The 27,699-nt window shown below is 43.9% G+C and overlaps 1 protein-coding gene across 4 annotated transcripts in view; it reads left to right on the forward strand.

Moving 5' to 3' along the window:
* nkain3 (sodium/potassium transporting ATPase interacting 3) overlaps window positions 1–27,699 on the forward strand; it is a 492,740-nt gene that overhangs the window by 424,118 nt on the left and 40,923 nt on the right. For 2 of the 4 annotated variants that reach the window (XM_033019790.1, XM_033019789.1), the window contains exon 5: window positions 18,503–18,563. In XM_033019790.1, the coding sequence (XP_032875681.1) occupies window positions 18,503–18,563 (61 nt within the window). Of the gene's footprint in view, window positions 1–18,502; window positions 18,603–27,699 lie in introns of all 4 variants that reach the window. The other 2 variants (XM_033019791.1, XM_033019792.1) reach the window with 2 other exon arrangements.

The raw sequence follows: 27,699 nt of genomic DNA on the forward strand, positions 1-27,699 counted from the left end.
CAGAGCGGTACATTAGGTTGTTGGTTCATCACTACTGCTTCCAAGACTACCTAATGTAGGAAGTGGGTGTTAATAAAAAGCGTACAATAAGGTGGGGTTAATGATGCTACACAACTCTGTTTGGTTCACATGCAATAACCAATCTTCATCCTTCCCCGTAAGGAGTAAAGATGGTTAGGCAAAGGTTAAGCACACGGATTTAAACATACTCGCCGTAGGCGGTCTACTAATATGACCCAAACACATACAGACAAACCCCTCTCCCTCCGTACTATAAATGTTAGTGGGGGAGGGAGGCAGTGAACCCGGAAGGGAGAAAACAGCTGGGGACACTTGAGGCGACCGGTGGGGTGAGCATACCCGTCTGGGTAGATGTTGTTAGATGGGGTTGCCGACCGAGGCGGAGAGTACACGCTGGGACTAGTGGTAACAGGAGCAGCAGAGGGTTTAAACAGCAGGGGTGGAGCAAATGGATCGGCTGGAGGTGGTCGAGGTTTATTTACAAGCAGCAAATGTTGGCGGCTCCGTCTGTACAGGACACCATCGACGTTGACAAGGTAGGAGCAGGGTTCCATAGATGGGCCGACAATGAAACCCAGACGGGTATGTCCCACAGCAGTCTGCATACGGACAACTTGACCCTGCAGTAGCGGCTTCAGTGGTTTGCTGGACTTGTCATAAGAGCGCTTCTGAATATTGTGTTTCTTCTGAATGCGCTTCTGGACCGCGGCTGGTTTAAACACCTGTGGCTTCATCTGTCGCTGGGCAATTGGTATCGGAGGTCGTGTTGAGGAGCATTTGAGGAGCACTTCCAAAACAACTCTGACCCCAGGCGCATGTGGCAAGGAATCAAATCCCTTGCCGATTACCATAAAGTTAACACCCCTCCCCCAGACAACGCCACCCTTCCTGACGAGCTAAACCATTTCTATGCTCGCTTTGACCGGGACAACAAAACCCCAGCCATCAAAGTTGCTCCACCCCCGAATGAACAACCCCTCAGTCTCTCCACCTCTGCTGTACAAGATGCACTGAGCAAGGTGAATGAGTGCAAAGCTGCCGGCCCCGATGGCATCCCTGGCCGGGTGCTTAGGGCATGTGCTGGACAACTATCCCCAGTCTTCACCGACATTTTCAATCTCTCACTGGCCCAGGGTGTTGTCCCCACTTGCCTCAAGACATCAACCATCGTGCCAGTGCCCAAACAGTCAGCCACAGGGAGTCTCAACGATTTCCGCCCAGTGGCACTCACCCCTGTCATTGCTAAGTGCTTTGAGCGGCTGATCTTGGCTCACCTCAAAGCCAGCCTCCCCCCCACACTGGACCCCCATCAGTTGGCCTACCGGGCCAACAGGTCTACAGAGGACGCCATATCGGCGGCCCTACACTCTGCCCTAACCCACCTGGACAACAACAACTCCTACATCAGGTTGCTGTTCATTGATTTCAGCTCTGCCTTTAACACTGTCATCCCCGCCAGCTTGATCACCAAACTCAGCGGACTTGGCATCTCCACCTCCCTCTGCAACTGGACACTGGATTTCCTCACCAACAGACCACAGTCTGTCAGGGTCAACAACCTCACCTCCTCCACTATGAACACAGCGTGCCACAGGGCTGTGTGCGCAGCCCTCTCCTCTACTCCCTCTTCACCCACGACTGCATCCTTAAGTACGGATCCAATGCCATCATTAAGTTTGCTGACGACACCACGGTGGTAGGACTGATCAGTGACAACGATGAGTCAGCCTACAGAGAGGAGGTCCAGCACCTGACAACCTGGTGTGCCAACAATAACCTCGTCCTCAACTCCAAGAAGACGAAGGAAATTATTGTCGACTTCAGGAAGGTCAGAGGAGGCAGTCATACCCCCATCCATATAAACTGGACTGAGGTGGAGCGTGTCCCCAGCTACAAATTCCTCGGGGTACATATCTCGGAGGATTTGTCCTGGTCCCTGAACACCTCCAAGCTGATCAAAAAGGCACAGCAGTGCCTTTACTTCCTGAGGAGGCTCAAGAAAGCCCACCTGTCCCCCCAGATCCTGACCAACTTCTACCGCTGTACCATCGAGAGCATCCTGACCACCTGCTTCACAGTATGGTACAGCAGCTGCACTGTTGCGGACAGGAAGGCACTACAACGGGTGGTGAAAACCGCGCAGCACATCATCGGTGCCCCGCTCCCTGCCATGGATGCCCTCCACCGAAAACGGTGTCTGAGACGGGCTGGGAAGATCATTAAAGACCCCTCCCACCCCAACCATGGACTGTTTGCCCTCCTCCCATCAGGGAGGCGGTACAGGAGCCTCAGGTCACATACCAGTAGGATGAGGAACAGCTTCTACAATTATACCATCACGTTGCTGAACTCGGAGACCCGCCGATAGATTTCTCCGGTCCCTCCGTCCCCATTGTTTAATTATTCTGTATTTTTGATTATTCTGTATCTTCTTTTTTTTAATTTCTATATGCACTACTACTACGGACTGATGCAAAACTGCATTTCGTTGTACCCATACTTAGTATTTGTGCAATGACATTAAAGTTGAATTGAATTGAGTTGTCCGAGACATCAGCCGTTGAGCTGGTGAACCCAGGACCCCGTCTCTGGAAATGTTTCTAAGGTTTAAAAGGTCCAGATAAACATCTGACTTGGCCAGGTGGGATCGTTCCATTAGTTGTTTTGCGCTCCTGATGGCACGTTCAGCGAGCCCGTTGCTTTGTGGGTATTCAGGGCTGCTTGTGACATGGTGGAAGTTCCATCGTTTGGCAAAGTGTTTAAACCCGTGGCTGGTGAATTGTCTTTCGTTGTCAGTTTGCAGACGAACTGGTGCTCCAAATACAGAAAAGTGTCTCTGTAGCTTTTGTGTAACCATGTCGGATGTGATGGTGGGCAGTAAATCGAGTTCGAACCAGTTGGAGAAGGAGTCAACTAGGACTAGGTAGTGTTTACCGTGCCATTCGAAAATGTCTGCTGCCAGAGATGTCTAGGGCAGTGCTGGTGAGGGTTGTTGCAGCAGAGGCTGTTTCTGTTGGTGTGGTGCCAAACTGTTGCAGATGGGGCAGGATGCTGTTCTGTCCCGTATGTACTTGGTCATGCTCTGTGCGTGGGCCAGCGTGGCCTCGGTACCTGGGTGATCGTTGTGTGCCTCTTTATAGTATTTGTCTTGTAAGGATGATGGGATCACGACTTTGTAACCTTTAACAATGACACTGTCTAGTATCACCAACTCATCGTGGACTAGGAAGAATGGCTGCACCTCCAGTGGTGTGCTGGATTGTCAGTCTGGCCAGCCTCTTTTGATAATGGATGAGAGCAGCTGTAGAGTGCCATCAGCGGCTGTGTGTTCAGCCGGGCAATGCAGGCGTTCTGTGGGAACGACGTCAACCTTGAGAACCGTAAGCTCATCACATTCATAGGGATGTCGTTCACTAGATGCACGTGGTGCACGAGAGAGTGTCGGCAACGAGCATGTCCTTTCCTTTTTTGTAAACGATTCTGAAATCGAACCGCAGGAGCTGCATCATCATGCGCTGCAGTCGTGCAGGTGCTGCGTGTATAGGTTTGTTCAGGATGGTTACAAGTGGTTGGTGATCGGTTTCGACTGTGAAAGTGTTCCCAAAGATGAAATCCTTAAATTTCGAGCAAGCAAAGACCACAGCAAGCAGCTCTTACTCGATCTGGGCATAGCGCTGTTTGGTGTCCGTCATGGTGCGGGAGGCATAGGATACAGGTAGTACAGTCCCATCGGCAGATATTTGAAGGCAGGCTGCGCCCAGCCCGTAATGTGAGGCATCACAGGTTATCGTGACAGGTCGCTTCAGATCGAAGTATGTCAGGGTGGGAGCGCTGGCCAGTTGATGTTGCTGGTACCAGGTCCATCCAGTGTCCATACGGGTGAGTTGTCTCAGTGGTGGACTGAGTACTGAGATCCCACTTCTGACACCATGTAAATGTTTAAAGGAACACAGGTCTGAAGTTTAAGTCATCTTTAATTAACATATAGCAGAGCAGTACATCAGGTTGTTAGTTCATCACTTCCGCTTCCAAGACTACTTAATGTAGGAAGTGGGTGTTAATATAAAGCATACAGGAAGGTGGGGTTAATGGTGCTACACTACTCTGATTGGTTCACATGCAATAACCAATCTACAGCATGACTTTGCAGTAGTCTTGCTACACTTCCATGAATAACGATTCTCTGACGTCTTTGTCGACTTATCCGTCTTTGGTTTGCTGGACTGCAGCTTGTTCAAATCCTCCGCTGGTTGGCTAGAAGTTGTCCTGACTTCTCTAGAATTCCTATCTGCCATATCGATTGACAAAGCAGTTTTACAAGCTGTTTCAAATGTCAGGTCATACACCGTCATCAGCTTACTTCGGATCCGCTCACTTCTCAGTACACACATGAAACGGTCTCTTAATGCCCGATCTTCGTAATTTCCAAAATTACAATGAATTGATAACCTCTTGAGTGCCACACATAGAATAACAAGTTAACTCACTGCTGACCGGACCATGACTGCACACATCCTGTAAATAGCTCGTTCTAAGCTTCCCCCCAGTTTAGTTTCAGTCAAAAATCACTGAGTCAAGCACTTGCTTATCTAAACTTTATTTTGACAAAACACAATTACAGTTCCCACTACTGTACCTAACCACCGCGGGTTCGATCCTCGTATCTGCCTGTTCAAGCCCTCTTAGCCTCGTTCAGGCAGAGACACTCCAGAAGGTCACGCAGTCCCAAGCGTTCTCCCAGTAAATCGACACAGGACCTCGTGGGAGCAGACTATTATGTCCCTGAACCTCGAGGGGGCGAACCACATGGGAGTCTCTTTACAGTCCAATAACAGATATGAATTAACCCAGTATATGACAGACATTTCCCTAACCCAATAATGCAGTGACTAATACATTGTATTCAAATGGTGTTTCTCAAAGGCAACGAACATTGCAACATGTGCACTGATATGCAAGAAAACCAGACAAGGCTCAATACCTAATCCAACCAACATCCAGCAACATAAAGCTTTGCAACATTATTTACATTGCGTATGTCTGGTTTGCATTCATCCAATCCATTCGATGCATTTTGCACGCAATTGTTAGGATCTGTAGATGTTCCCATTCTCTTCCTGCAGCTCTAATCTAGGCTCTAGACAACTGGCACCATTCTGCAGCTTGTCCCATTTCCACAGAAGGCACTTTTAAATTGACCAAATGGCCTAGCAGCCCAGAAGCCTTTACACAATTTTAGTGTCCTGGCCTCTCCAATTTGGCCAGGATTAACACCCTGACCAATGGTGGAGCTATTACAGGCTGCAACATAACAAAATGTGGAAAAAGTGAAGGGGTCGGAATACTTTTTGAATGCACTGAACGCAGTTGTATATACATCTGAGGAAGGGTCGCGACTGAAATGTTACCCATTCCTTCTCTCCAGAGATGCTGCCTGTCCCGTTGAGTTACTCCAGCATTTTGTGTCTACCTCATATATGTATATACAACTGCGTTCAGTGCATTAAAAAATATATAAAACTAAAAGTCCCATCTTGTATGTATGTATGTATGTATGTATGTATGTATGTATGTATGTATGTATGTATGTATGTATGTATGTATGTATGTATGTATGTATGTATGTATGTTCCTGAAATACATCCAAAACAGTACACAATAGCGCAACAATTTTAGGAGCACCTTACTCACCATTTGCCTGCGGTGTGCAGTATCAAGTTTTGTTCTATTTAACATTATACTGTGAACGGGCCAAGTTTCAATGCCGCAGTCTTGCCTGTGCAGTGCGCACCGACTTTCCAGGATCATCAGCCTGAGCGGTTGGGGGAGGGTTGCCGTGCCCGGTATTCGCGCCTGCGCAGTTGTGGGAGGTATGCCGGGCCGGCACCATTTTCAGTGTGTACTTGGCTGGTGTCACAACGGGGACCCAGCGGGTCCACGGGCCTGGCGGCAGTGAACCCAGAAGGAATGAATAGACGGAATTCAAAATGATTGAACGTCTCGAGGATCTCTGGCATTACAACGGGCACCAAACGGGGACCCAAAGGGTCCACGGGTCATCTAGTATAGCTATCTATCTATATACTTTTAAAACTGTGTGTGTGTGTGTGTGTGTGTGTGTGTGTGTGTGTGTGTGTGTGTGTGTGTGTGTGTGTGTGTGTGTGTGTGTGTGTGTGTGTGTGTGTGTGTGTGTGTGTGTGTGTCATTTAGCATGTGAAACGTATCTCCTCAAAAACCAATAATGAAACGGGGAAATTTTTACATATTTCAGTACAGATTTTCCTTGCGAGTTTAGAAATCCACTCCTCTGTACCTTTGGTATATTATTTTCCTGACTTTTTAATTTAAATTGTTGACCAATCTAACCTTTGTTTTAAATCTAGCTGCTGCCCAGCTGCTGACGTTACAATAACAGTGAAATATTTACATCTTCTGGTAGAAAATTTCCTTATGATTTCAAAATCCAATCCTCTATAAATTTGGTCGATTATTTCCCGAGATATTTACAAAAATTTATCACCAAACTGACATTTAAAAAAAATATTAAGGTTGCCCAGCTGCTGACCTGCCAATGCCTTTGCACCTGGCCCAACTGCCTCCTGGCCCCACTCGGCCTCGCCCTGCTGACCTCACAATGCCTTTGCACCTGGCCCCACCCCCCAGCCTGCCAGTTTGTTGATTCCATTGTGTTTCATCGAATTGAATTTAATTATTTCTCACCTAACATCACTAAAACTTAACATTAACTTTTAATTTCAAAGACAGTTAAAAAAAAAAAAAATTTGCTGTTGTCATTGACAGCTTAGATCAGACCCGCTGTGTGTGTGTGTGTGTGTGTGTGTGTGTGTGTGTGTGTGTGTGTGTGTGTGTGTGTGTGTGTGTGTGTGTGTGTGTGTGTGTGTGTGTGTGTGTGTGTGTGTGTGTGTGTGTGTGTGTGAGTGTGGGGGGGGGGGTGGGTGTGTGTGTGGTTCAGGCTCCTACCCTGAATTCCACAGAGCTGACGACGGCTTTCGTGCATGAGACGTGGACGCTTCATTTCCAGAACATTCTGAACGCGTGACGTACGGTTGGATTTCGCTCTCTCTGTCATGTGAAACGTATCTCCTCGAAAACCAGATGCCGAAACGGGAAAATGTTTACATATTTCAGTAGAGATTTTTCTCTTGAATTTAGAAATCCACTCCTTATACCGTTGCTACATTATTTTCCTGACTTTTTTATTTAAAGTGTTGACCAATCTGACCTTTTTAAAAAAAATCTGACCGCTGCCCAGCTGCTGAATTTACAATAGTGACATTTTTACATCTTCTGGCAGAAAATCCAATCCTCTATCGATTTGGTCAATTATTTCCCGAGATATTTACTAAAATTTATAACCAAACTGACAAATTTTTAAAATATTAAGGTTGCCCAGCTGCTGACCTCACAATGCCTTTGCATCTGACCCAACTGCTTCCTAGCCCTGCCTGACCCTGCCCTCCCACCTGCTTCCTGGCCCCGCCCCCGCCCCCCAGCCTGCCAGGTCATCTCTCTCCCTCTCTTTCTCTCCCCCTCTCTCTCTCTCCCTATCTCTCTCTCTCTCCCTCACTCTCACTCTCTCTCTCTCCCTCCCTCTCTCCTCTCTCCCTCCCCCCCTCTCTCTCTCTCTCTCTCCTCCTCTCTCCCCTCCCTGTCCTCTCTCTCTCTCTCTCTCTCTCTCTCTCTCTCTCTCTCCTCTCTCTCGTCTCTCCTTCTCTCTCTCTCCTCTCTCTCTCTCTCTCTCTCTCTCTCTCTCTCTCGCTCTCTCTCTCTCTCTCCCCCCTCTCTCTCTCTCCCCCCCCCCCCTCTCTCTCCCCTCTCTCCCCTCACTCTCCCCTCTCTCTCTCTCTCCCCCCCACTCTCTCTCTCCCCTCCCTCTCTCTCTCTCTCATGGTGATTGGTTCTCTCACCTGTCAATCACCATGATGAAGGTAAAGCCCCTTACAGGGGGGGGGGGGGGGAGGCAGGACAATAAAACCCCGGATGCCTGGACGTGAGTCAGCCACTCTGGAAGATCGCGAGGGAGATGCCACTACTATGATTCTAAGCTGTGAATCAACTGAACTGTGAGACTGCAATGTACTTGCAATAAATGATTTGTTAGCCCTTTATGACAATGCAATGAGTTTTTTGGCCTGCCCTGCCTGTGCCGTGAAACTGCAATGCAAAATTGGAAATAAAATGTCAATGCCATGAGTTGTTTGGCCTGCCCTGCCCGTGCTTGAAACTGCAATGCAAAATTGAATATGAAATGACAATGCCATGATTTGTTTGGCCTGTCCTGCCCGTGCTTGAAACTACAATGCAAAATTGAAAATGAAATGACAATGCCATGAGTTGTTTGGCCTGCCCGTGCTTGAAAATGCAATACAAACTTGAAAATGAAATGACAATGCCATGAGTTGTTTGGCCTGCCCTGCCTGTGCTTGAAATTGCAATGCAAAATTGGAAATGAAATGACAATGCCATGAGTTGTTTGGCCTGCCCTGTGCTTGAAATGGATTGACTTGACTTGAAATGGATTGACTTGACTTGAAATGGATTGACTTGTCTTGACTTGACTTGACTTGAAATGGATTGACTTGACTTGAAATGGATTGACTTGACTTGACTTGAAATGGATTGACTTGACTTGACGTGACTTGGCTTGACATGACTTGACTTGAAATGGAGCAACTTGACTTGACTTGAAATGGATTGACTTGATTTGACTTGAAATGGATTGACTTGACTTGACTTGAAATGGATTGACTTGACTTGAAATGGATTGGAATGGATTATTGGCCCTGCACACACTGTGCTTGACTTGACTTGACCCACATCACCCATGCTAGCGCTCCAGAAAGCTGCAAGTGAGAATTTCATTGTTCTATTTGGGACATATGATAATAAAACACTATTGACTCTTGATTCCAATGCACTGTACACATTCTGGGGTTTGATCATGCAGTTCTCTGTGTCCTACAGATTCCTTGGGCAGGCAGCACAATCAGCATTGTTGTAAACTGTAACTAAGCCCCTTAGGTAAATATCGCATTCCTCTTAGTGTTCACATTGCAACTGTTTATTGTTCCATGCATTATACATTGAGTGGTGCTGAGTGTGCAGAGGAACACTGCATGCAGGGTAAATGGTGTTTAAATCAATAATTTGCTGAAAATTAGAAAATGTATTGTAGTTCAGTGAATCTTTGTGTTGAGTAGATACATTGATAACGTGATAGATGACCCCTTTAATAGCATGTTTTTTAAATATGAAGTACACTTCTGTGGTTAAGTTAAAATGTGCAAATATTTTGGTAGATCCAGGTTTTAAAAGAGACAGCAGTATTGATGAATGATTTGAATGATTTCAATAGTCAATGAAAGGGAAAGACTATTTATTTATTCCTTCTCAATTTAACAAAGGCAATAGCCTAGAAAATGGGTTATGCAGAGCTTATTTTTCGTGTAATAGTCAGGCTCCTATGTCCCTAGTGTGGAAGACATGAAATGTTAGGAGTTCTTCACTATCCATCACAAGGAAAAGCTTGATAGGACTTCCACTGGCCAAGTCCTGCAAAATATAACCGCCAGACTAGGTGTCTGACAGGTTATGAGTAAATCAACATAAGATAAATCAACTTGACTCAGCCTTATAAATCCACTTGTCAGAGATGCATCCTTGCATGACCGTACTGGTAAAAGTGATCACCACACAACCCTTCAGGAGGATCCCATTCATCCTGTTGTGTGGCATTATTATTGTGGTTCCACGAAGAGTGCTGAAGAGTGAGCGTTCTAGGAGCAGCATGGTGGCCCAGCGGCGGAGTTGCTGCCTCACAGCACCAGAGACCCAGGTTCGATCCTGACCTCGGATGCTATCAGAGTTTGTACATTCTCCCTGTGACCGCATTTGTTATCTTTGGTGCTCCAGTTTCCTCCCACATTCCAAGGACGTGCAGGTTTGTAGGTTGATCAGATTCTGTAAATTGCCCCTAGTGTGTAGGATGAGAAAGTGGGATAACATAGAACTGGCGTATGGGTGGTTGATAGTCTGCATGGACTTGGTGGGCTAAAGGCCCTGATACCACACTGTATCTTTAATCTAAATTAAGGTGGACAAAAAAATGAAGGTCAGGCTGGTTCAGCTGCAACACCAGACTAGATATGTGCCAAACGGCATAGTCTTCATGCAAAAGACATAGCTAGGTGATTCCAAATCCAAGAAATCAGACCATAGCTCTCTAGTATTGCCATATACAATTATGAATGGTGGTACCCAATTAAACAACTAGTAGAGGTGAAGGTTAGTAGAATACTAAACAGTAGTAGTGCCGAGTGCAAGTGCTAAGGCCATTAACATTCTGGACTCGGCCATTTCCCAATGCTTTCCCAATAGTCGAGTGGTGTCGCAATCGAGTGTGGCTGCCTAGCCTGCAGCTGTCTGTCCTTTCATTCTTTTTGTTGATGTTAGTCTGTTTTAAAGTTTGTTTTTGGAGGTCTTAAGTCTTTGTTATGTGGGGGGAGGGGGGGAGGGGGAAACTGTTTTCTTAGTAACTTCCTGGTCGAGGATGCGACTATTTTCCGAGCCGCATCTTTGCCCCCCCCCCTCATGGCCTACCACCTGGATTGGGGCATCCTTTCCTGCCAGAGATCGGCCAGAGCCTCAGCTTCAGCAGCGGCGGCGCAGCACTGGATTCCACCGCGGAGCGAGCGATGCCTTACTGGGGTCGCCGTGTTGGAGTTCCGGAGTGCTGGGACAGCCGACTGTGGTCTGCTGAGGTGTGGTCTGCGTAGCTTCCAGCCGCTGGCTGCGCTGACTTTCCAGCCGCGGGCGGCGCTGACTTTAACATCGCGGAGCCTGGGATCTCTCGCCGAAGTCGCCAGCATTGAATCTCTGCCCAGCTCGGCCTGTGGAAGTTGCGGTCTCCGGTAGGAAGCGGCCGATTCGGATGCTCTGGGCCGCTGAGAGTGTTCTTTCGTTCGAGGGCCTGAAACATCGGGCCCGTAGCGGCGACTGCGGAGGCCTCAATAGGCACCGACCACGGCTGAACAGAGGAAGTGGACTGAATTTTGGTGCCTTCCCTCACAGCGGGAAACGCTGATTCCGCTGTGAGGGGATGTTTTTTATGTTTTATGTTAAATTCTCAAATGTTGTGTTTATCTTATTTGTGTGCTGCCTGGTAACTCAAATTTCACTGCACCAATAAATGTCATTGTGACAATAAATGTCCTTTGCTTAGTTCTTTTGAGTTCCTCTACCCACTCATACTCTGGACATTACATCTACACCACAGTGTATCCTGCCTCTCAAGTTGTATAATATGCGACTATTTTTCCCAGCAACTGCAATGCACCGAAGACACTGTAGCACCCGGAGCAAGCGAATGCGGTCACAGGGAGAACGTGTAAACTCTGACAGCACTCGAGGTCAGGATCGAACCTGGGTCTCTGCCGCTGTGAGGCAGCAACTCTACCGCTGCACCACCCTGCTGCTCCTGGAACGCTCGCTCTTCAGCACTCTTCATGGAACCACAATGATAATGCCACGCAACAGGATGAATAGGATCCTCCAGAAGGGTTGTGTAGAGATTACCCTCACCAGTACTGCCATGTAGAGATGCGTCTCTGACAAGTGGATTAATGAGGCTGTCACATTGATTTATTTCATGTTAATTCACTCATAACCTGTCAGAGATCTAGTCTTCCATCAGGCAAGAGGTACAGAAGTTTGAAAACACATACCTCCAGACTCAGGGACAGTTTCTTCCTAGCTGTTATCAGGCAACTGAACCGTCCTATCACCTACGAGAAAGCAGTCCTGACCTATCATCTATCCCATTGAAGACCCTCAAATTATCTTTTATCAGACTTTACTGGACTTTATCTTGCACAAAATGTTATTCCCTTTATCTTGTATCTTTACACTGTGCACAACTTGATTGTAATCATGTATGGTCTTTTCACTGACTGGATAGCACACAACAAAACAGCTTTCCACTGTATGTCAGTGCACATGACAATAATAATAAACCAAAATAAACTAAGCTGAAGATAGACACAAAAAGCTGGAGTATCTCAGCTGGTCAGACAGCATCTCTGGAGAAAAGGAATAGCTGATGTTTCAGGTCGAGACCCTTCTCCAGACTAAACTAAATAAAACTTTTGTCCCTTGTTGCATTGGAGATATTTTCTATTGCAATGACACTGGTCCTTAGACATTGCTCCAAAGGTTGCTTACTGTTGTTTAACAGGTGGATATACTCACAAGATCATTAAATTATTAATTAAAATCATTATACCACATTAAAATAATAGCATTTGAAACTAATTTGTGTCATTAAATACTTCATTGACATCGTACTTAAGTATTAAGAGCCAAAACTCAATTCTCCATACTATTAAATTACATTCCCAAGATGACAAACATAACACAAATCACATTCATTTTTCAGAAGTTTTAAATTATTTCGTCAAATCACATTTTATTCATAATGAAACATTAAACATATTTTCAAGTAATGTTCTGTTTCTTGGTTACTTCAACAAGAATATTTGACTAATCATCTCAAAGCAGGATGAAAATTAAATGTATTTCACCCACAGCGGGTCTAGCAATTTGTCAATCTTTAATAAGTAGGCTGGCACAAAAGCAGACAACTGATCACAGGATTTAATTGATCCATGAGGACAGGGCAAAGAATATCTTACTGCAGTGGACCACACTTGGCATAATGTTTGCAGATTTGGTCTCCTTACCTGAAAGAAGATATCCTTGCCATGAACGAAAAGTGACAAAGACTCACCAGGCTTCTTGAGACAGGGGGTTTGAAACAATGAGAAATTAGTAGACTACGCTGTATTCTCTGAAATTTTGAAGAATGAGAGTTGAGCTCATTGAAATTCACAGAAGTCTTGTAGGTCTTGGGAGGACACGCTGAAGTATGAAGAACCAGATGTCAGTCTCAGAATAACGAGTAGTCCATGTGGGAAGAGATGAGAAGAAGTTTGAAGAACATTTTAATAAACATGCTGAGCGGTTCTGTTACGCAGCAAGTTAGACACTCACAATGCCATGAACTAGGTGGACGGGACCTTCATTGTCTCATTTAGAAGAACATTGGGTGAAATCGTTAACATTTTAAACACCCAAGCAGCTTGATTCGGTAGATGTTTGGAGAAAGCTACCCTGAGCGTAATAATCTGGAAATGAAAATCCCAGTCTCAGAATACGATCTTGGCCACAAAGGGAATGGGTGAGGAGAAATTTATTTTTCACAGAGTGTTATGAATCTTAAGGAATTCTGAATATATTCAAGAAATACGTTGAGAGGTTTTTGGATACTAGAGAAAATGAGGTAAGTATTAACTCATTTTGAATGGTGGCACAGGTTTAAAGGGCTGAATAGCCTGCTCTAAGTCTTTATAGACTGCTTCAAGTCTTATTATCTCACATTCTTAGAAATGTAGATGATTTGTGGAGATGATTTTTCTACTTTAGGTAGAGCTCGGTTAGCACTTCATACCATTACCTTGCTGATATGGATGAGCATTTAAGAACGTTTATTTGTCATATGAACCAGAACAATGAAATTCTCACTTGCTGCAGCTTTACGGGCACATTAGAGGCAACTGTGGAGGCCTCAATAGGCCCGACTATGGGTGAACATTGGGGATGGGACTGGACTTTGTGCCTTCCCCCATAATGGGAACCATTGTGGGGGGATGTTTTTATGTTAAAGCTATTTATTATTGTTATGTTTGTATTCTTTTTTATGTGCTGCATTGGCAAAAGGAATTTCACTACATCTAGGTGTATGTGACAATAAATCAACCTTTGAACTTTTGAACCTCTGAACATTAAACTTAACAGTTAATGTACAATAAATCATTAGTTATTATTTTTTGTAAACTAGATCTCGATAGTGCAATATCCAAAATACATAGAACAACCATTGTAGTGCAAAGCCCATGGAAGTTCAGTCTGAGGTAGGGTTGTGGTTTGGCTTGTGCAGGATGGTTCATGAACCTGATAGCTGTTGGGAGGAAGGTGTTCTTTAACCTAGAGGGACAATTCTCAGGTCTTCTTCCTGATGGTGGCAAAACGAAGAGAGCACAGTCAGAGTGTTGTGGGTCTTTGATCATATTATCTGTCTTCTAGAGGCAGTGCTTCCTGTAGGTTCCTTCAATGGTTAGTACCAGTGACGGACTGGGAAATGTCCACAACTTTCTGCATTTTAATCATTGTTGTCCATGTTATGCCAAACCATGACAATCCCTTAGTTTAGTTTATTATTGTCACGTGTACCAAGGTGCAATGAAAAGCTTGTTGTGTGAGATCCCGTCTGCAAAAACAAAGATCTACTTCCCTCCCTTTCTGTATGGTTCCCAAGTAGGGAAAATAAATGTTAATCAGTGGAAATGGAACATGAATGCACTAAAGTGTGATAATAAATAGGAACTTCTTCTTCTTGTTGAGTCCACACACAAGATTAGAAGTTGTTCAGCCAGAGATGACCACACTTCTCGGCATCTGCACAATGATGTCTGTCTTGCGCTTCTTGTACATGGTGGTGGAAATATTGGTGGAAACAGGGCCGCGACGTGAACGCTCTTTCCTTGACCACAATAGGAACTAATATTTATTCAAGTGTTCTAATGATTGCTTGTCATTGTTTTGGTGGAAAATCAAACTACAAATTGTAAATATCTGCTTTCTTGGTTTGCCTGGAGAAATAGCCACTGAAATAAAGATGGGATCATGAAGGTCTTCCCCTGGCCCTATAGACATTCTATCCCATTGAATGTTTTTAAGCTTAGCATGGATGTAAGCTTATTTTAAAAGAGATAGGAGCATAAGTGCATTGTTATAGATGGACAAGTAAGGTAGCAATGCCAATCAATTTAAATACATATCTGTGGAATGCTAAATCGATAGAAGTGGGGATAAATAATCCTCCTTTAGAAATTATGCTTTCCCAGATGTAACATGAGTAATACCAAAAAAGGATCAGTATTTTGCTGTAACCAATAGTAAAGTGGAGCTGCTGAGCTGACAGGCAGCATGCAGTGTCAGAATGATAATTGGCCAGTTTACTAGTGTACCAAATTATTCATTAAGCACCAACATTGCAAGCCTTCAAAATCAACCACCAATTTCTTGCTGAATGCATGTATTCTCTGGTAATAATGGCTTATTAATCAACTATTGATAGTTCTACAGGTTCGCAATTCAGTGCAGACTTGAAAATAATTATGTACTGTTCGCTGGGAATTTCCTTAGGGATTTTCTTCCATTCACTTGACTGTTTCAGTCATATAAATAAGAGTTATTGTCTGTGTGCCTATAATCATTGCCAATTCATTGGAGGGCTGATGGAAAAACATCAAAGAAAATATTGATGGGAAATTATTTCAATGGTACAATGGCTCTTTTATTATCATGTGGTACAGTGAAATGATCAAGGTACAGTGAAATACTTTTTCTGCATACATATCAGTAAGATCATTGCTATAGATTATATAATTGATATTAGGACCAATTCTGCTCAGTGCTAAATAGAGCTTAAAATAAAACCCAAGCTATCTTTCCATGTGGGTTTTGAATTATTTACTATAAAATAAATGCCATAATCTTTGTTTAAACATAACTAATTCAATATGGTGCAAATGTGTATTAATACAAACAGGTTCAAAGATTTAGATCATTGATGAAGAACACTTCAACTATAAAAGATTAAAAATCAAAAATGTATTAAAACAACAGTCGATAGAGCTGCTGCCTCACAGTGCCAGTGACCCGGGTTTGATCCTACCCTCTGGTGCTGTCTGTGTGGGGTTTGCACGTTTTCTCCTTCCTCCATGTGCTCTGGTTTCAGCCCACATCCCAAAGACGTGCAGGTTTGTCGGTTAATTAGCCTCTGTAAAATTGCCCCAAATGTGCAAGGAGAGGAAAGTGGGATAATATGGAACAAGTGTGAATGGGTCATCGAAATTAGGCATGGACTCGGTGGGCCGAATCGGCTGTTTCCATTCTATATCTCTAAACTAAATAAAAAGATACAATGAATATCACACACCCTTCAACTGCAGATTGGGAACTCTTGACGATGGCTTGCCCTTGGAGAGCTTGAGAGTGCTGGCACTGTTCCAAATCTCAGCATGAGAAGAAGATCAGTGAGCTAATGCACAGCATGCTCAATAAGCTAGCGCTCTTCCCATATCGCAAACAACAACTATGTTTGAATACTAGCTATCCTTCTTGCTATTCTTCCTAATACTGAAAACACATTATTATATCAAAAGTCAAGCTAATGTTGGATGTCTTTAGGAAGAAAAAATTGTCCTATCTTACTACTTACTATATATCCTTGTAGCTGCATGATATGAGAGGTGGCACAGTGGCGCAGCGGTGTAGTTATTGCCTTATAGAGCTTGCAGCGCCAGACCCAGGTTGGATCCTGAATACGGGTGCTGTCTGTGCAGAGTTTGTACGTTCTGTGCGTGACCATGTGGTTTTTCTCCCACACTCCCAAAAAGTACAGGTTTGTAGGCTAATTGGCTTGGTGTGAATGTAAATTGTCTATAGTATGTTAACGTGCAGGGATCTCTGATCAGTGTGAGCTGGTGGGGCCGAAGGGCTTGGTTACGTGCTGTATCTCAAAACTAAACTAAACTAGACAAAAAAATGAAATAAAGTGCTTGAGTAACTCAGTGGGTCTGGCAGCATCTCTGAATGGCTGACGAAGGGTCTCGACCCAAAACGTCATCCATTCCTTTTCTCCAGAGATGCTGCCTGACCTGCTGAGTTACTCCAACATTTTGTGTCTATTTTTGGTGTAAACTGGCATCTGCAGTTCCTTCCCACATATATCTGGAGGACATGGAACGGTGACGTTTCAGGTTTAAAGAAGAGAAACCCCCATCCCAGGTCTAATGATACTCTGGAGAAATGGTGCAATATTGTGGCAATACACAGAACTGATTTCAACTGTATTTTCCAAACCAAGAGCTATGAAGATGAAAGTAAAACGTGGCAAATGTTAAGATCTGCATTCCACAGGATATTTTTTCACCACTTAATAGCTGTTAAGCTGATTTCTAGAATCCTGAATCACTGTGTTTGAAATAGCTTAGTTGCTCATTTCACCAAATAAATGCTCTATATTTCATAAAAGCCATGTTAGAAGTTTAGATAAGACATTTTATGAAATATGTTTTTATCGTTGCCTGCTCATGGCTATCATTGCCTGCTCATGGCTTTCAAGTTCAAGTTCAAGTGAGTTTATTGTCATATGTCCCCAATAGGACAATGAAATTCTTGCTTTGCTTCTGCACACAGAACATAGTAGGCATTTACTACAAAACAGATCAGTGTGTCCATATACCATAATATAAATATGAAACATGAATAAATAAACTGATAAAGTGCAAATAACAGATAATGGGTTATTAATAATCAGAGTTTTGTCCGAGCCAGGTGGGATATTTGTTATACTGATTGTATTGGGAAGGGTGATTATAGGGTGATGGGTTGTATATATGACTAAGATACTGTATAGTATATGAGGGTTTTTTCTTTTCTTTTTATTTTTTTTCTCTCTTTTTTGTATGGCTTTGTAAATATTTAATTAGTGTATAAATGTAAATAATTTGGTGCACATATAGCTGCTGGTGTGCATATGGTGTACATATAGCTGCTAAATTTGTATAAGATAATTATAAGCAGTTGAATAAGGGGTGGGAATTATTAAGCTTTGGCTTCTTCCTGCTCCTCTTCGGACACATACGATTTCATTTATTTATAGAAATTGTTTATGACACTTTATAAAAATTCTTGTTTTGTTTTTTTATATGCTGTTTCACGCTTGCTTTTTATTCTTTTATTCTGTTCGAAATAAAGAATTGAATAAATAAATAAATAAACAAATAGCCTGATGGCTGTGGGGAAGTAGCTATTCCTGAACCTGGTTGTTGCAGTCTTCAGGCTCCTGTACCTTCTACCTGAAGGTAGCAGGGAGATGAGTGTGTGGCCAGGATGGTGTGGGTCTTTGATGATACTGCCAGCCTTTTTGAGGCAGCGACTGCGATAAATCCCCTCGATGGAAGGAAGGTCAGAGCCGATGATGGACTGACAGTGGTTACTACTTTTTGTAGTCTTTTCCTCTCCATGGCGCTCAAGTTGCCGAACCAAGCCACGATGCAACCGGTCAGCATGCTCTCTACTGTGCACCTGTAGAAGAGGCTTTCAATTCCTACCTCTGTTTTGGCGAACTGATATTGTCATCTTACATAAACTAATAAAAACTTAATCTAAACATGAGGGAAAATGATGCAAAAAAATAATCTTTGATAGAACTGTGATAACAGAAGTAGGTGGGTATGGTATTGGTTAGTACTGGTCTGATTAGTTCAGGATGGATGTGTTGAAAACTATTTGAAACCGTATAACCTTGGCTTCTCTATGTTATATCTCCCCACAGCTCGTTGGTTTTGTCTACGCCTGCTATGTGGTCAGCGTTTTCACTGAAGAAGAGGACAGCTGTAAGTACTGAAAACACCCCGTCTCTGGATTACTCCAGGGTGAGACATGACCTTTGCAATAACTAATATGACATAGGTTTGGAGTGTATTTCAGCAGGCATGCATTAAAGTAATAGGAATCTTCTCGAGACAACAGCTCCTTTTGGCCTTAACATACTAATACCAAAATTTGAAATGTTTTGTAAGTTGAATTTATTCAACATGAGGGTGTGTCCCACTGAACCTAAGGAAAGTATTGTTCAATGTACCTTCTGCGTTCCCATTTCAATGTGAATTATCTGATGTTCTCTTGATGGCAATCTGGTATTCAAATGTTTGCAGTGCTCCAAGGCTGGACAGGGTTTGTATTCTTGCATGGTATTCATTCTGGTCAGAAGATTACCTGATTGGGTAACAAATTGAAAGCATTTTATGATTGAAAGTACATTCATGAAAGAGTTCATATTATTCCATTGTTGGGGGTGAGTTGGTTCAGGTGCAGGGAAAGGTTTGAGGAAAAGAATAAATGAAATCACTGGACAAAACTTATAACACTGGTGGATTGTATTGGGTTCTCATTAAACAACGTCACCATTATCATTTCCATTAGTTTCTATGGAGGGATGTAAAATGGCTGATCATCATTTGAGCGGCTCAGTGACGCAGTTTGTAGAGCTACTACCACATCATGTTAGAGACCCAGGTTCGAACCTAACCTTGGGTGCTGTCCATGTGGAGTTTGCACATTCTCCCCGTGATGGTATGGGTTTCCTCCTGGTGTTCCTGTTTCCTCCTACACCTCAAAGACATGCTGGAAAGTGTATGCAAAAGTGGGTTAACATTGAACTCGGGTGATCGATGGTTGGCATAAACTCTGTGGTCTGAAGGACCTGTTTCTTTGCTGTATGTATAAAAACTAAAACAAATGTAATTTATATCACAACATTTCGACATCTACTAAAACACACCACTTAATAGTTTTCCTTCCCATGTGTGGGAAATTGCAGTTGTGCTGTAATTCAGCGGCCCATCACTAAACAGTTCACAGTTAAGGCCCTGTCCCACTTACGTGTCTTTGGCACGCAAATTACACGACCTCGTCGTCGCGTTGAGGCGCATGGGCATCGGGTGGCCATGCGGGGCCAGTCCCACTGAGAAACGCGGAGGGGTATGTAGTTGTGCGTGATATCGCGCGGCGCTCCGAAATATTGTAGCGAACGAAATCTTCGTGCGCCACCGTCGCGTAACTGACAGCCAAAGTGGGGCAGGCCCAAGACCCTTAGCGCGACGCAACGTCTCACCTCCAACAGCAGCAGAAGCAGGCAAACCATCGTCGAGCTCGGCCTGGGGCTCACGGCCGTTGCGGATCCGGTCCGCTCCCACTTCTACTCCCAGAGCGGGGCCAAGAAAATTGAAGACAGACATAAAATGCAGGAGGAACTCAGTGGGACCGGCAGCATCTCTGGAGAGAAAGAATGGGTGAAGTTTCGGGTCAAGACCCTTCTTTCAGACTGAAGAAGGGTCTCGACCCAAAACATCACCCATTGCTTCTCTGAGTAAAGGGCCTGTCCCACTTACGCGACCTTGGCTCGCAAATTACGCGACCTCGTGGTCGCTTGAGGCGTACGGGCACCATATGGCCGTGCGGGGCTGGTCCCACTTAGAAGCGCGGAGTTGTGCGGAGCTGGTCTCGACATCGCACGGGGCTCCAAAATTCTTGAAGTGGCCGAAATCTTTGCGCGCCAACGGTCTGTCGGCACGCAGGCGCATTGCAGTCGTACGCAGCGTCTTGACATCGTACGCAACATCTTGACGGCGTACGCAGCGTCTTGATGGCGTACGCCTAACTCGTGGCGTTGCGCGATGTCACCGCCCGGCACGGTGTTGCGTGATGACGTCACCGCCCGATGCCGTGCGACGCCCAAATTCAGTCGGCCCGCCTCCTGCCCAGCTGATTGGTAAGCATGACCAAAATGACGTCACGCGCGAACTTAGCGTGTACTTAGCGTGTACTTAGCGCGTACTTAGCGCAAACTTCGCGTGAACTCCGCTTCCGTTTGGTCGCACCAAATGCACGCAATTGCATGCAAGTGGGACAGGCCCTTTACTCCTGCATTTTGTGTCTATCTTCAAATGACATCACATGCTCCAGATGGCTGTGCGGGCGCATGAAGTCGCGGGCGACCTTCGCGGGACCATCGCGCCTCAATGCCACCACGAGGTCGCGTAATTAGCATGCCAAGAACACGTAAGTGGGTCAGGGGCTTTACTGAATAGCAATTTTCAAAAACAGAAAAATTGCCCCAATAGTATCCCAATAGAGCTGAGAAATATGCAAATGTTCACCACATAATAAACAGCAGAAAAGGAAACACTTCACTGAATAAGGCTCATAGGAGGGTAATGTTCATATGTTACCTACCATACCTGGTTTATGTTATTCCAAGGGACTAATTGATGAGTATTATGATATGTTAAGTGATGCATGACATCTCCATGTAAATGAGAAAGAATATAATTAGGATTTGGAAGATGGTCTCTTCCATATGAATGCAACAGTTAAGAGGGAAGAAAATGTATTTGCTTCAGGAATTGACGATCACTGTGATGTTAAACTTTTGGAAGAGCTGAATACCGTAACAGACAGGATAAAGTTTACAGATGTTACATGGCCTTCTGATGGATTAGATCAAATAATTGATTTGATTAGGAAATTGGTTTAGCAGCAGGGAAAAAATTGCAGAAAAAAGTATTTGTTCATCATAACGAGCAGACATTCTCTCAGAGACCCTGCCAGTGAATCTGCCTGAACATATTATTTATACTGTTAAGAACAAAGATGACAGCAGGTGATTCAATACAAGTTCAAGAGCTACAATGCCAATGTTTGCCTCGATATTTTGAATTTGATGAACCCAATTGAAGTATATATAATTATGAGAGGCAGAAATAGGGTAGACAGTCAGAACCTTTGTTCCATGGTGGAAATATCAAATATAAGAGGTGAGAGGGGCAACATTTTAAGATGTACAGAACCAAGTTTTTTACATAAAGAATGGTAGGTGCTGGAATGCACTGCTGGGCTGGTGGTGGGGGCAGATACAAGACTTTTGGATAGGCACATGGATATGCAGAAAATGGAGGGATATGGATTATATGCAGTTAGATTAGAGATGGCATCATGTTCAGCACAGACATTGTGGGCCAAAATGACAATTATTGTGCTCTGCTGCATCTTTTCTATATTCTATGTTCTGATACACTCACCAATAATTATTAGGGCTGGATCCTCATCTGAAGTGTGATGGTGTCTTTTTTGTTTTAAGGTCCTTTTAAAATCATGTATTTTGAGTTAAGCCTTCATTACAATAATGGATAAGAGAAATGCCATTTGATCCTATTAAGTGTTCCTCTGCTAGAACTGTTGATAGTGCTGTCAAGCCTATTGAGATTTATTTTAATGACTAATGCAAGGCAAATTTAATATGTCTAGTGTGCCCAGGTAAGTCAAAAATCAATAAGGTTCTATATCCTGATGAAAATCAAAGTTTTAAAACATGCCTATAGCGAGAATGTGTTCTGACAATAACAGGTAATATTTAGCTGCTATTCATACTAAGATTACATTGTGGGTACATTCTTACTTTTAGTGGTGATGGATTGGCTGCTCTTTCCAATTTATCATTTTTTCTTGTTTATTTTAAACACAATGTATAAATATGCAGACTGAATTGACCCTTCTGTGAAATAATAGTTATTTAATCTATTATTTAAATGAAACACCAGAGCAGAGCAGAAACTCCTTATAATGTTACACTTCTACACAATGACATTACCACCTGATGTTTGTTAATGGAAGCACAGTTAAGGGGATGAGTTTCTTCTCAATTCTTCCTAGAGCATTTACCTCATTGTAGGAATGACCATGAATATTCATGGCAAAAGACATCCCCTTGATTCTACTCTTGAACATGACATGTACATTTTATTGTGCAAGGTTAGCTTTACAAGCAATCAGATTTTTCATTACAATATAAAATGTATTATATTGCAATCAATGCCAGTATTCTGTACATAGTGAGAAATTTGCTATAGGTGTAATATTAAGTTAATTTGCTGGTTCAATTAATAATGTAATATGTGGCTTTTTTAATTTAAGTTGGTTTAATTTGATGATCCAGCAATGTACATAACGAGAAGGAACGGCATTTGGTCTAAAAATATTGCAAGAGCGTTTGATGGACGTATTGTAGGAACTAAATCAGATCCTGTGCTGAGACAGCATCTTAGTGTTTCATTGCAGTTTTCCCAGACTTGATATGTCCTACCATAGAATGTGTGGATGTTCGCTGAAGGTCGTCTGCAGCTTACAATTCCTTAAATATATATTTTCTCTTTCACCATTGTATTTAAAGCCGATATAAAATTAAATATAAATGGATGATTTTTATACAAGTTTAGTTTAGTTTAGAGATACAGCGCGGAAACATGCCCTTCGCCCCACCGAGTCCACACTGTCCAGCAATCCCCGCACATTAACACAATCCTACACACACTAGGGACAATTTACAAATATACCAAGCCAATTAACCTATATGTCTTTGGAGTGTGGGAGGAAACCGAAGATCTCGGAGAAAATCCACGCACGTCCTGGGAGAACATACAAACTCCATACAGACATCACCCGTAGTCAGGGTCGAACCCCGGTCTCCGGCGCTGCAAACGCTGTATGGCAGCACTCTACCACTGCGCCATTATGCCGCCCTTCACAAATATGTGAACTTTTAATGAATGTCAAAATATTTTCCCTTAAAAAGGAGGCACCATGTGGAGTTATTACAACCATATCCTTTGTAGAAAAAAAAACACGGACCGATTAGAATTTACACTTGCTGCAGCATGACACAATATAGTTCTTATTAAATTAACCAACCACTGGGTTTGAATAATTATTTTCAGAACCTATTTTTAAAGAGTTTTCTTTCACCTCCTCAATCTTCACTTTGGCCCAGTTCTCAAAGGGAAACACAGAAATAACTTTTTCCAACGCTTCTTCTGACAAGATTACTGCTGACTAGCAGGAAGATTAATCATAATTAATTGTTTTGTTGAGCTTTTCAACATTGGCAGTGAACCTCGTTTAAGCTATGGAGGCTGGTGGTAGAAAAAGTGTGGACACTACAGAAAAAACCCCACCCCCTGGGTGATTAACCTGCAACTTCTGAAGAAAGGTTTCGGCCCGAAACGTCGCCTATTTCCTTCGCTCCATAGATGCTGCTGCACCCGCTGAGTTTCTCCAGCAATTTTGTGTACCTTCTGGATGGCTAATGGCCGTGTCAATGTTGTTAAGTGAGTGCTGCTGTTTTATGCTGTTCCTGCTTAAGGAAGACAATGAATGGAAGTGACATCAACCTAAGTAGTACACTCATGTCAAATAACTAATATAGCTAATTGACTTATTCAACCCTCCAATTACACTTATACGCCACAAACGTAGTATGCTATTGGGTTTTAATTGAGAGCTCATTAGAGGGCATGCAATAGGTTCTCGGCTACCTATGAATATTAATTATCACATCCTCAGTTGTGTAATGTAAATGCAACTGTTTCCAGACCACACTAAGTGCTATCACTTATCAAATACAATCATTCTTATAGCCAGAGACTCGAGAGGCTGTATACTGGAATCTTGATCAAGGGGATGGCACAGTGGCACAGCCGGCAGAACTGTTATCTCAAAGAGACCTGGGTTCCCTGCTGCCAGACCTTGGGCGCTGTTTGTGTGGAGTTTGCGCATTCTCCCAATGACCCGCCCATGTCCACAAAAAATCAATTGGGTTTGTGGTAAATTGCCCTCTGCAAATTGCCCCTGGTGTGTAGCGAGTGGATATAAAAGTGGAATAAATTAGAACTGGTGTGAGCGGATTGTCAGTTATGACGGTGGGCTGAAGGGCCTGTTTCCATTCTTTTTCTTTCCATAAAAAACAAACTGCTGGAGGAACTCAGCGGGTAAGTCCGCATCTATGGGTAAGGAAATTGATATTTCTGGTTAGGAGCATTCTTCAGACTGATGGAATAAAGGGAAGATAGCTGGCAGAAAAGGGTGAGAGACAATGCAAAACTAGCAAGTGATGAATGGATCCAAGTTAGGAGGGGTGACTTGGAATAGAACCTATTGCAGTACAGCATATTATATTTACAGTGTAATTAAAAAAAAAAATTACAGATCATAAAAATTATCATCTTGGACTCACTTATCGGACAGGCAATGATGAGAGAAATATCAATCCATTTCCATGTGGAGTCAGTTCCATGTCCTGCAGCAGTACATAAAATGATGTAGAATTGGTATTACATTTCAAAAGTCACTCATGCTGTTGATTTTTTTAAAGCAAAAAAATGAGAAGAAATGTTTATTTTGAACAATTATGCCAGTGTGGATGGAGTTTCACTGCAGTGGATCAATCACGGCGATGACTGGAAAATATGGAGGATGAGCAAATACTGCTACCTGAGAAAAGTGCACTACTCTCCGAATCGTACACTCTGGCGCATCATCCAGATGCTGAACTGAGAACAGAACACTTTGCTGCATTTCCTGAATGAGTATTTGTGAATTTGCAATAGGTTTTTGAGACTGGTAGTTCCCAGCTGCAGCATACAACTCTGTCCCCATAACTTGAGGAAGGGGATTGATATAATATTCAGGGTTTAAATGCACATCGATTATCTTACCACATTGCAGTGTTTGGTGGAAAGCTGCGGTCTGAGTATTTGGGCTTGCAGAAAAGGAAAATTTAAACTTACCGATAGTGAAAGGCCTGGATAGGGTAGGTACCTTTAGAAAGGAGATGAGGAGGAATTTATTTAGTCAGAACGGTAGTGAATCTGTGGAATTCATTGCCACAGAAAGCTGTGGAGGCTAAGTCTGTGAATATTTTTAAGGTGGAGATTGATAGGGAATGGGGTTGAGAGGGAAAGATTGATCAGCCATGATTGAATGGCAGAATGGCCTACCCAGCAGGTGCTGCCACAGCACATAACATTCTGGAAGTCCGATAGTGAGCAACCTCTGGGATGCATCAAGTGCAGCCCTAGCCAGTTGAATGGAGTCACCATCTACCTTAATTAAGATGGAGACACAAGAGACAGCAGATGCTGGAATCTGGAGCTCCTAGTGAGACCAGACGGGTTGAGCGAAAAGGTTTTTTAATTTTAAGTAAAAACGAACAAAAACCCGTGAAGTTTGCGAGTCTGTCTGCACTAAGAATAATAACTCCTGTTGCTGGGAGGAGCGCTGACTAACTAACCGACACACCCCGCAAGCCTGCGAAAACCAACACCCCACGGTCACATGACCGCACCGACCAATGAAGAGGGTTCTGCCCTTTCCACCCCACCACTAGGTGCCTCTACAGGAACCCCCCCCTCCCCCACCCCCCCCAGAACCCGAATGGAAACGAGCGGGCGTCCGAATGACCCAACCAGACCGAGTGGAGACAGGAGGGACTGGCACAACCGGTGCCAAGGGCAGAACAGGGGAAACAGGCGGGAAAGGGGAAACAGGCACAACAGCTGCAACCGGGGAACAGGGCGCGGCCGGCGGACGACCCTTACGCCGGGGTTGGGCCACCACCACCGGGCTGTCGATATCCAAATGAGCAGGCATGAGGTGAGCCATCGACACGATCTCCTCACGACCCCTGACATCCAATAGCAAAGGCAGGACCCCAGGCCGCAACACTCAGAAAATCCCCTCATAAGGCCTCTGGAGTGGAGTGCGATGCATGGCCCTGCGAACAGACAAAAGAGCAGTCCTTAAGCACCGGGACGACCCCATGGCGGGAAGTGGGCACGGGATCAGGACCCCCACTTTCTCACGCAGACGCGCCAGCATAGACAAGGCGGGCTCTGGCGACCCCCGATTTCTGCCTGCCAACAGCCGGCGGATTCTGCAGGAACGGCAGCAGCCACAATGCCGTCTCCTAGGTGAGAAAGTCCACCATGTAGAAGTAGTGGGTCGCATCCGCAACAATCTGGCTGAGCTCAAACTAGGCCTCGTTGTGTACGAACCACACATGAGGCTGTGTCGCCCAGAACACGGGCAGTTTAAGTGTGACCGCATTCTGCTGGGCGGGCGAGTCATCGAAGTTCTCGTAGGGGAGAGAAGAAATCCGAGAAACATTCGGATCGTCGGGGTCACCAAATGTAGTGAGACCGACAGGTTGAGTGAAAAGGTTTTTATTTATTTTTTTAAACGTACAAAAACCCATGAAGTTCGCGTATCTGTCTGCACTTACAATAATAGCTCCTGTTGCTGGGAGGAGCGCTGACTAACTAACCGACACACCACGCGAAAACCAACACCCCGCGGTCACATGACCACACCGACCAATGAAGAGGGTTCTGCCCTCTCCACACCACCAATAGGTGCCGCTACAAGCTGCAAGAAAAATCTGCTGGAAGAATTCAGTGGTTCAAGTAGCATCTGTGGTGGGAAAGGAATCTAGTTCAGTCCAGATGCAGGGTTTTAAATCGAAACTGCCAATTTATTTTCCTCACTGCTGCTTGAACTGTTGACGTCCTCCAACAGACTGTTTATTCCCTTAAAAGTATTATTTTTACTTTAATATTGACGACTAAAATTAATCTGCATAAATTGAATATCGTTTTTTAATATGAAATTATTCAGTTGTTTCTTACCATCTCTACTCATTTAGACATTTAGAAACAGTGGAAAAGGCGTCTAAGCTGTCAGAAGGCCACCCGGCAGTTCATGGGCAGGACCTGAGTTTCCTCCACCTGGAACATTGAACATAGAACAGTACGGCACAGCAACAGACCTTTCGGCCCAAAGTTTCTGTGTCTAACATGATGCCAAGACAAATGATTATGCACATAATTCTAGTTGGCACTCCCTGACTCACAGAAGTGAAATAGTCTAGAGTCGGCAAGTGTGACCACAGGCATCCAGATGAAAGTCAAACATGAGGCATGGGCAAAATCCACCTAAGTCCAGACAAATCTGCTTCAGCAACTGTTGATTATTAACCCATTCCTAATAAATAGGGAACTAACTTGGCCAGAATAAATATTCAAAATTGACTTTAGAAGTCTCTGAATCACCCAGCAAAAAACATGACAACTGGAGTAATTT

The sequence above is a fragment of the Amblyraja radiata genome, chromosome 4 (genome assembly GCF_010909765.2).
Source record: "Amblyraja radiata isolate CabotCenter1 chromosome 4, sAmbRad1.1.pri, whole genome shotgun sequence".
Taxonomy (NCBI): domain Eukaryota; kingdom Metazoa; phylum Chordata; class Chondrichthyes; order Rajiformes; family Rajidae; genus Amblyraja; species Amblyraja radiata.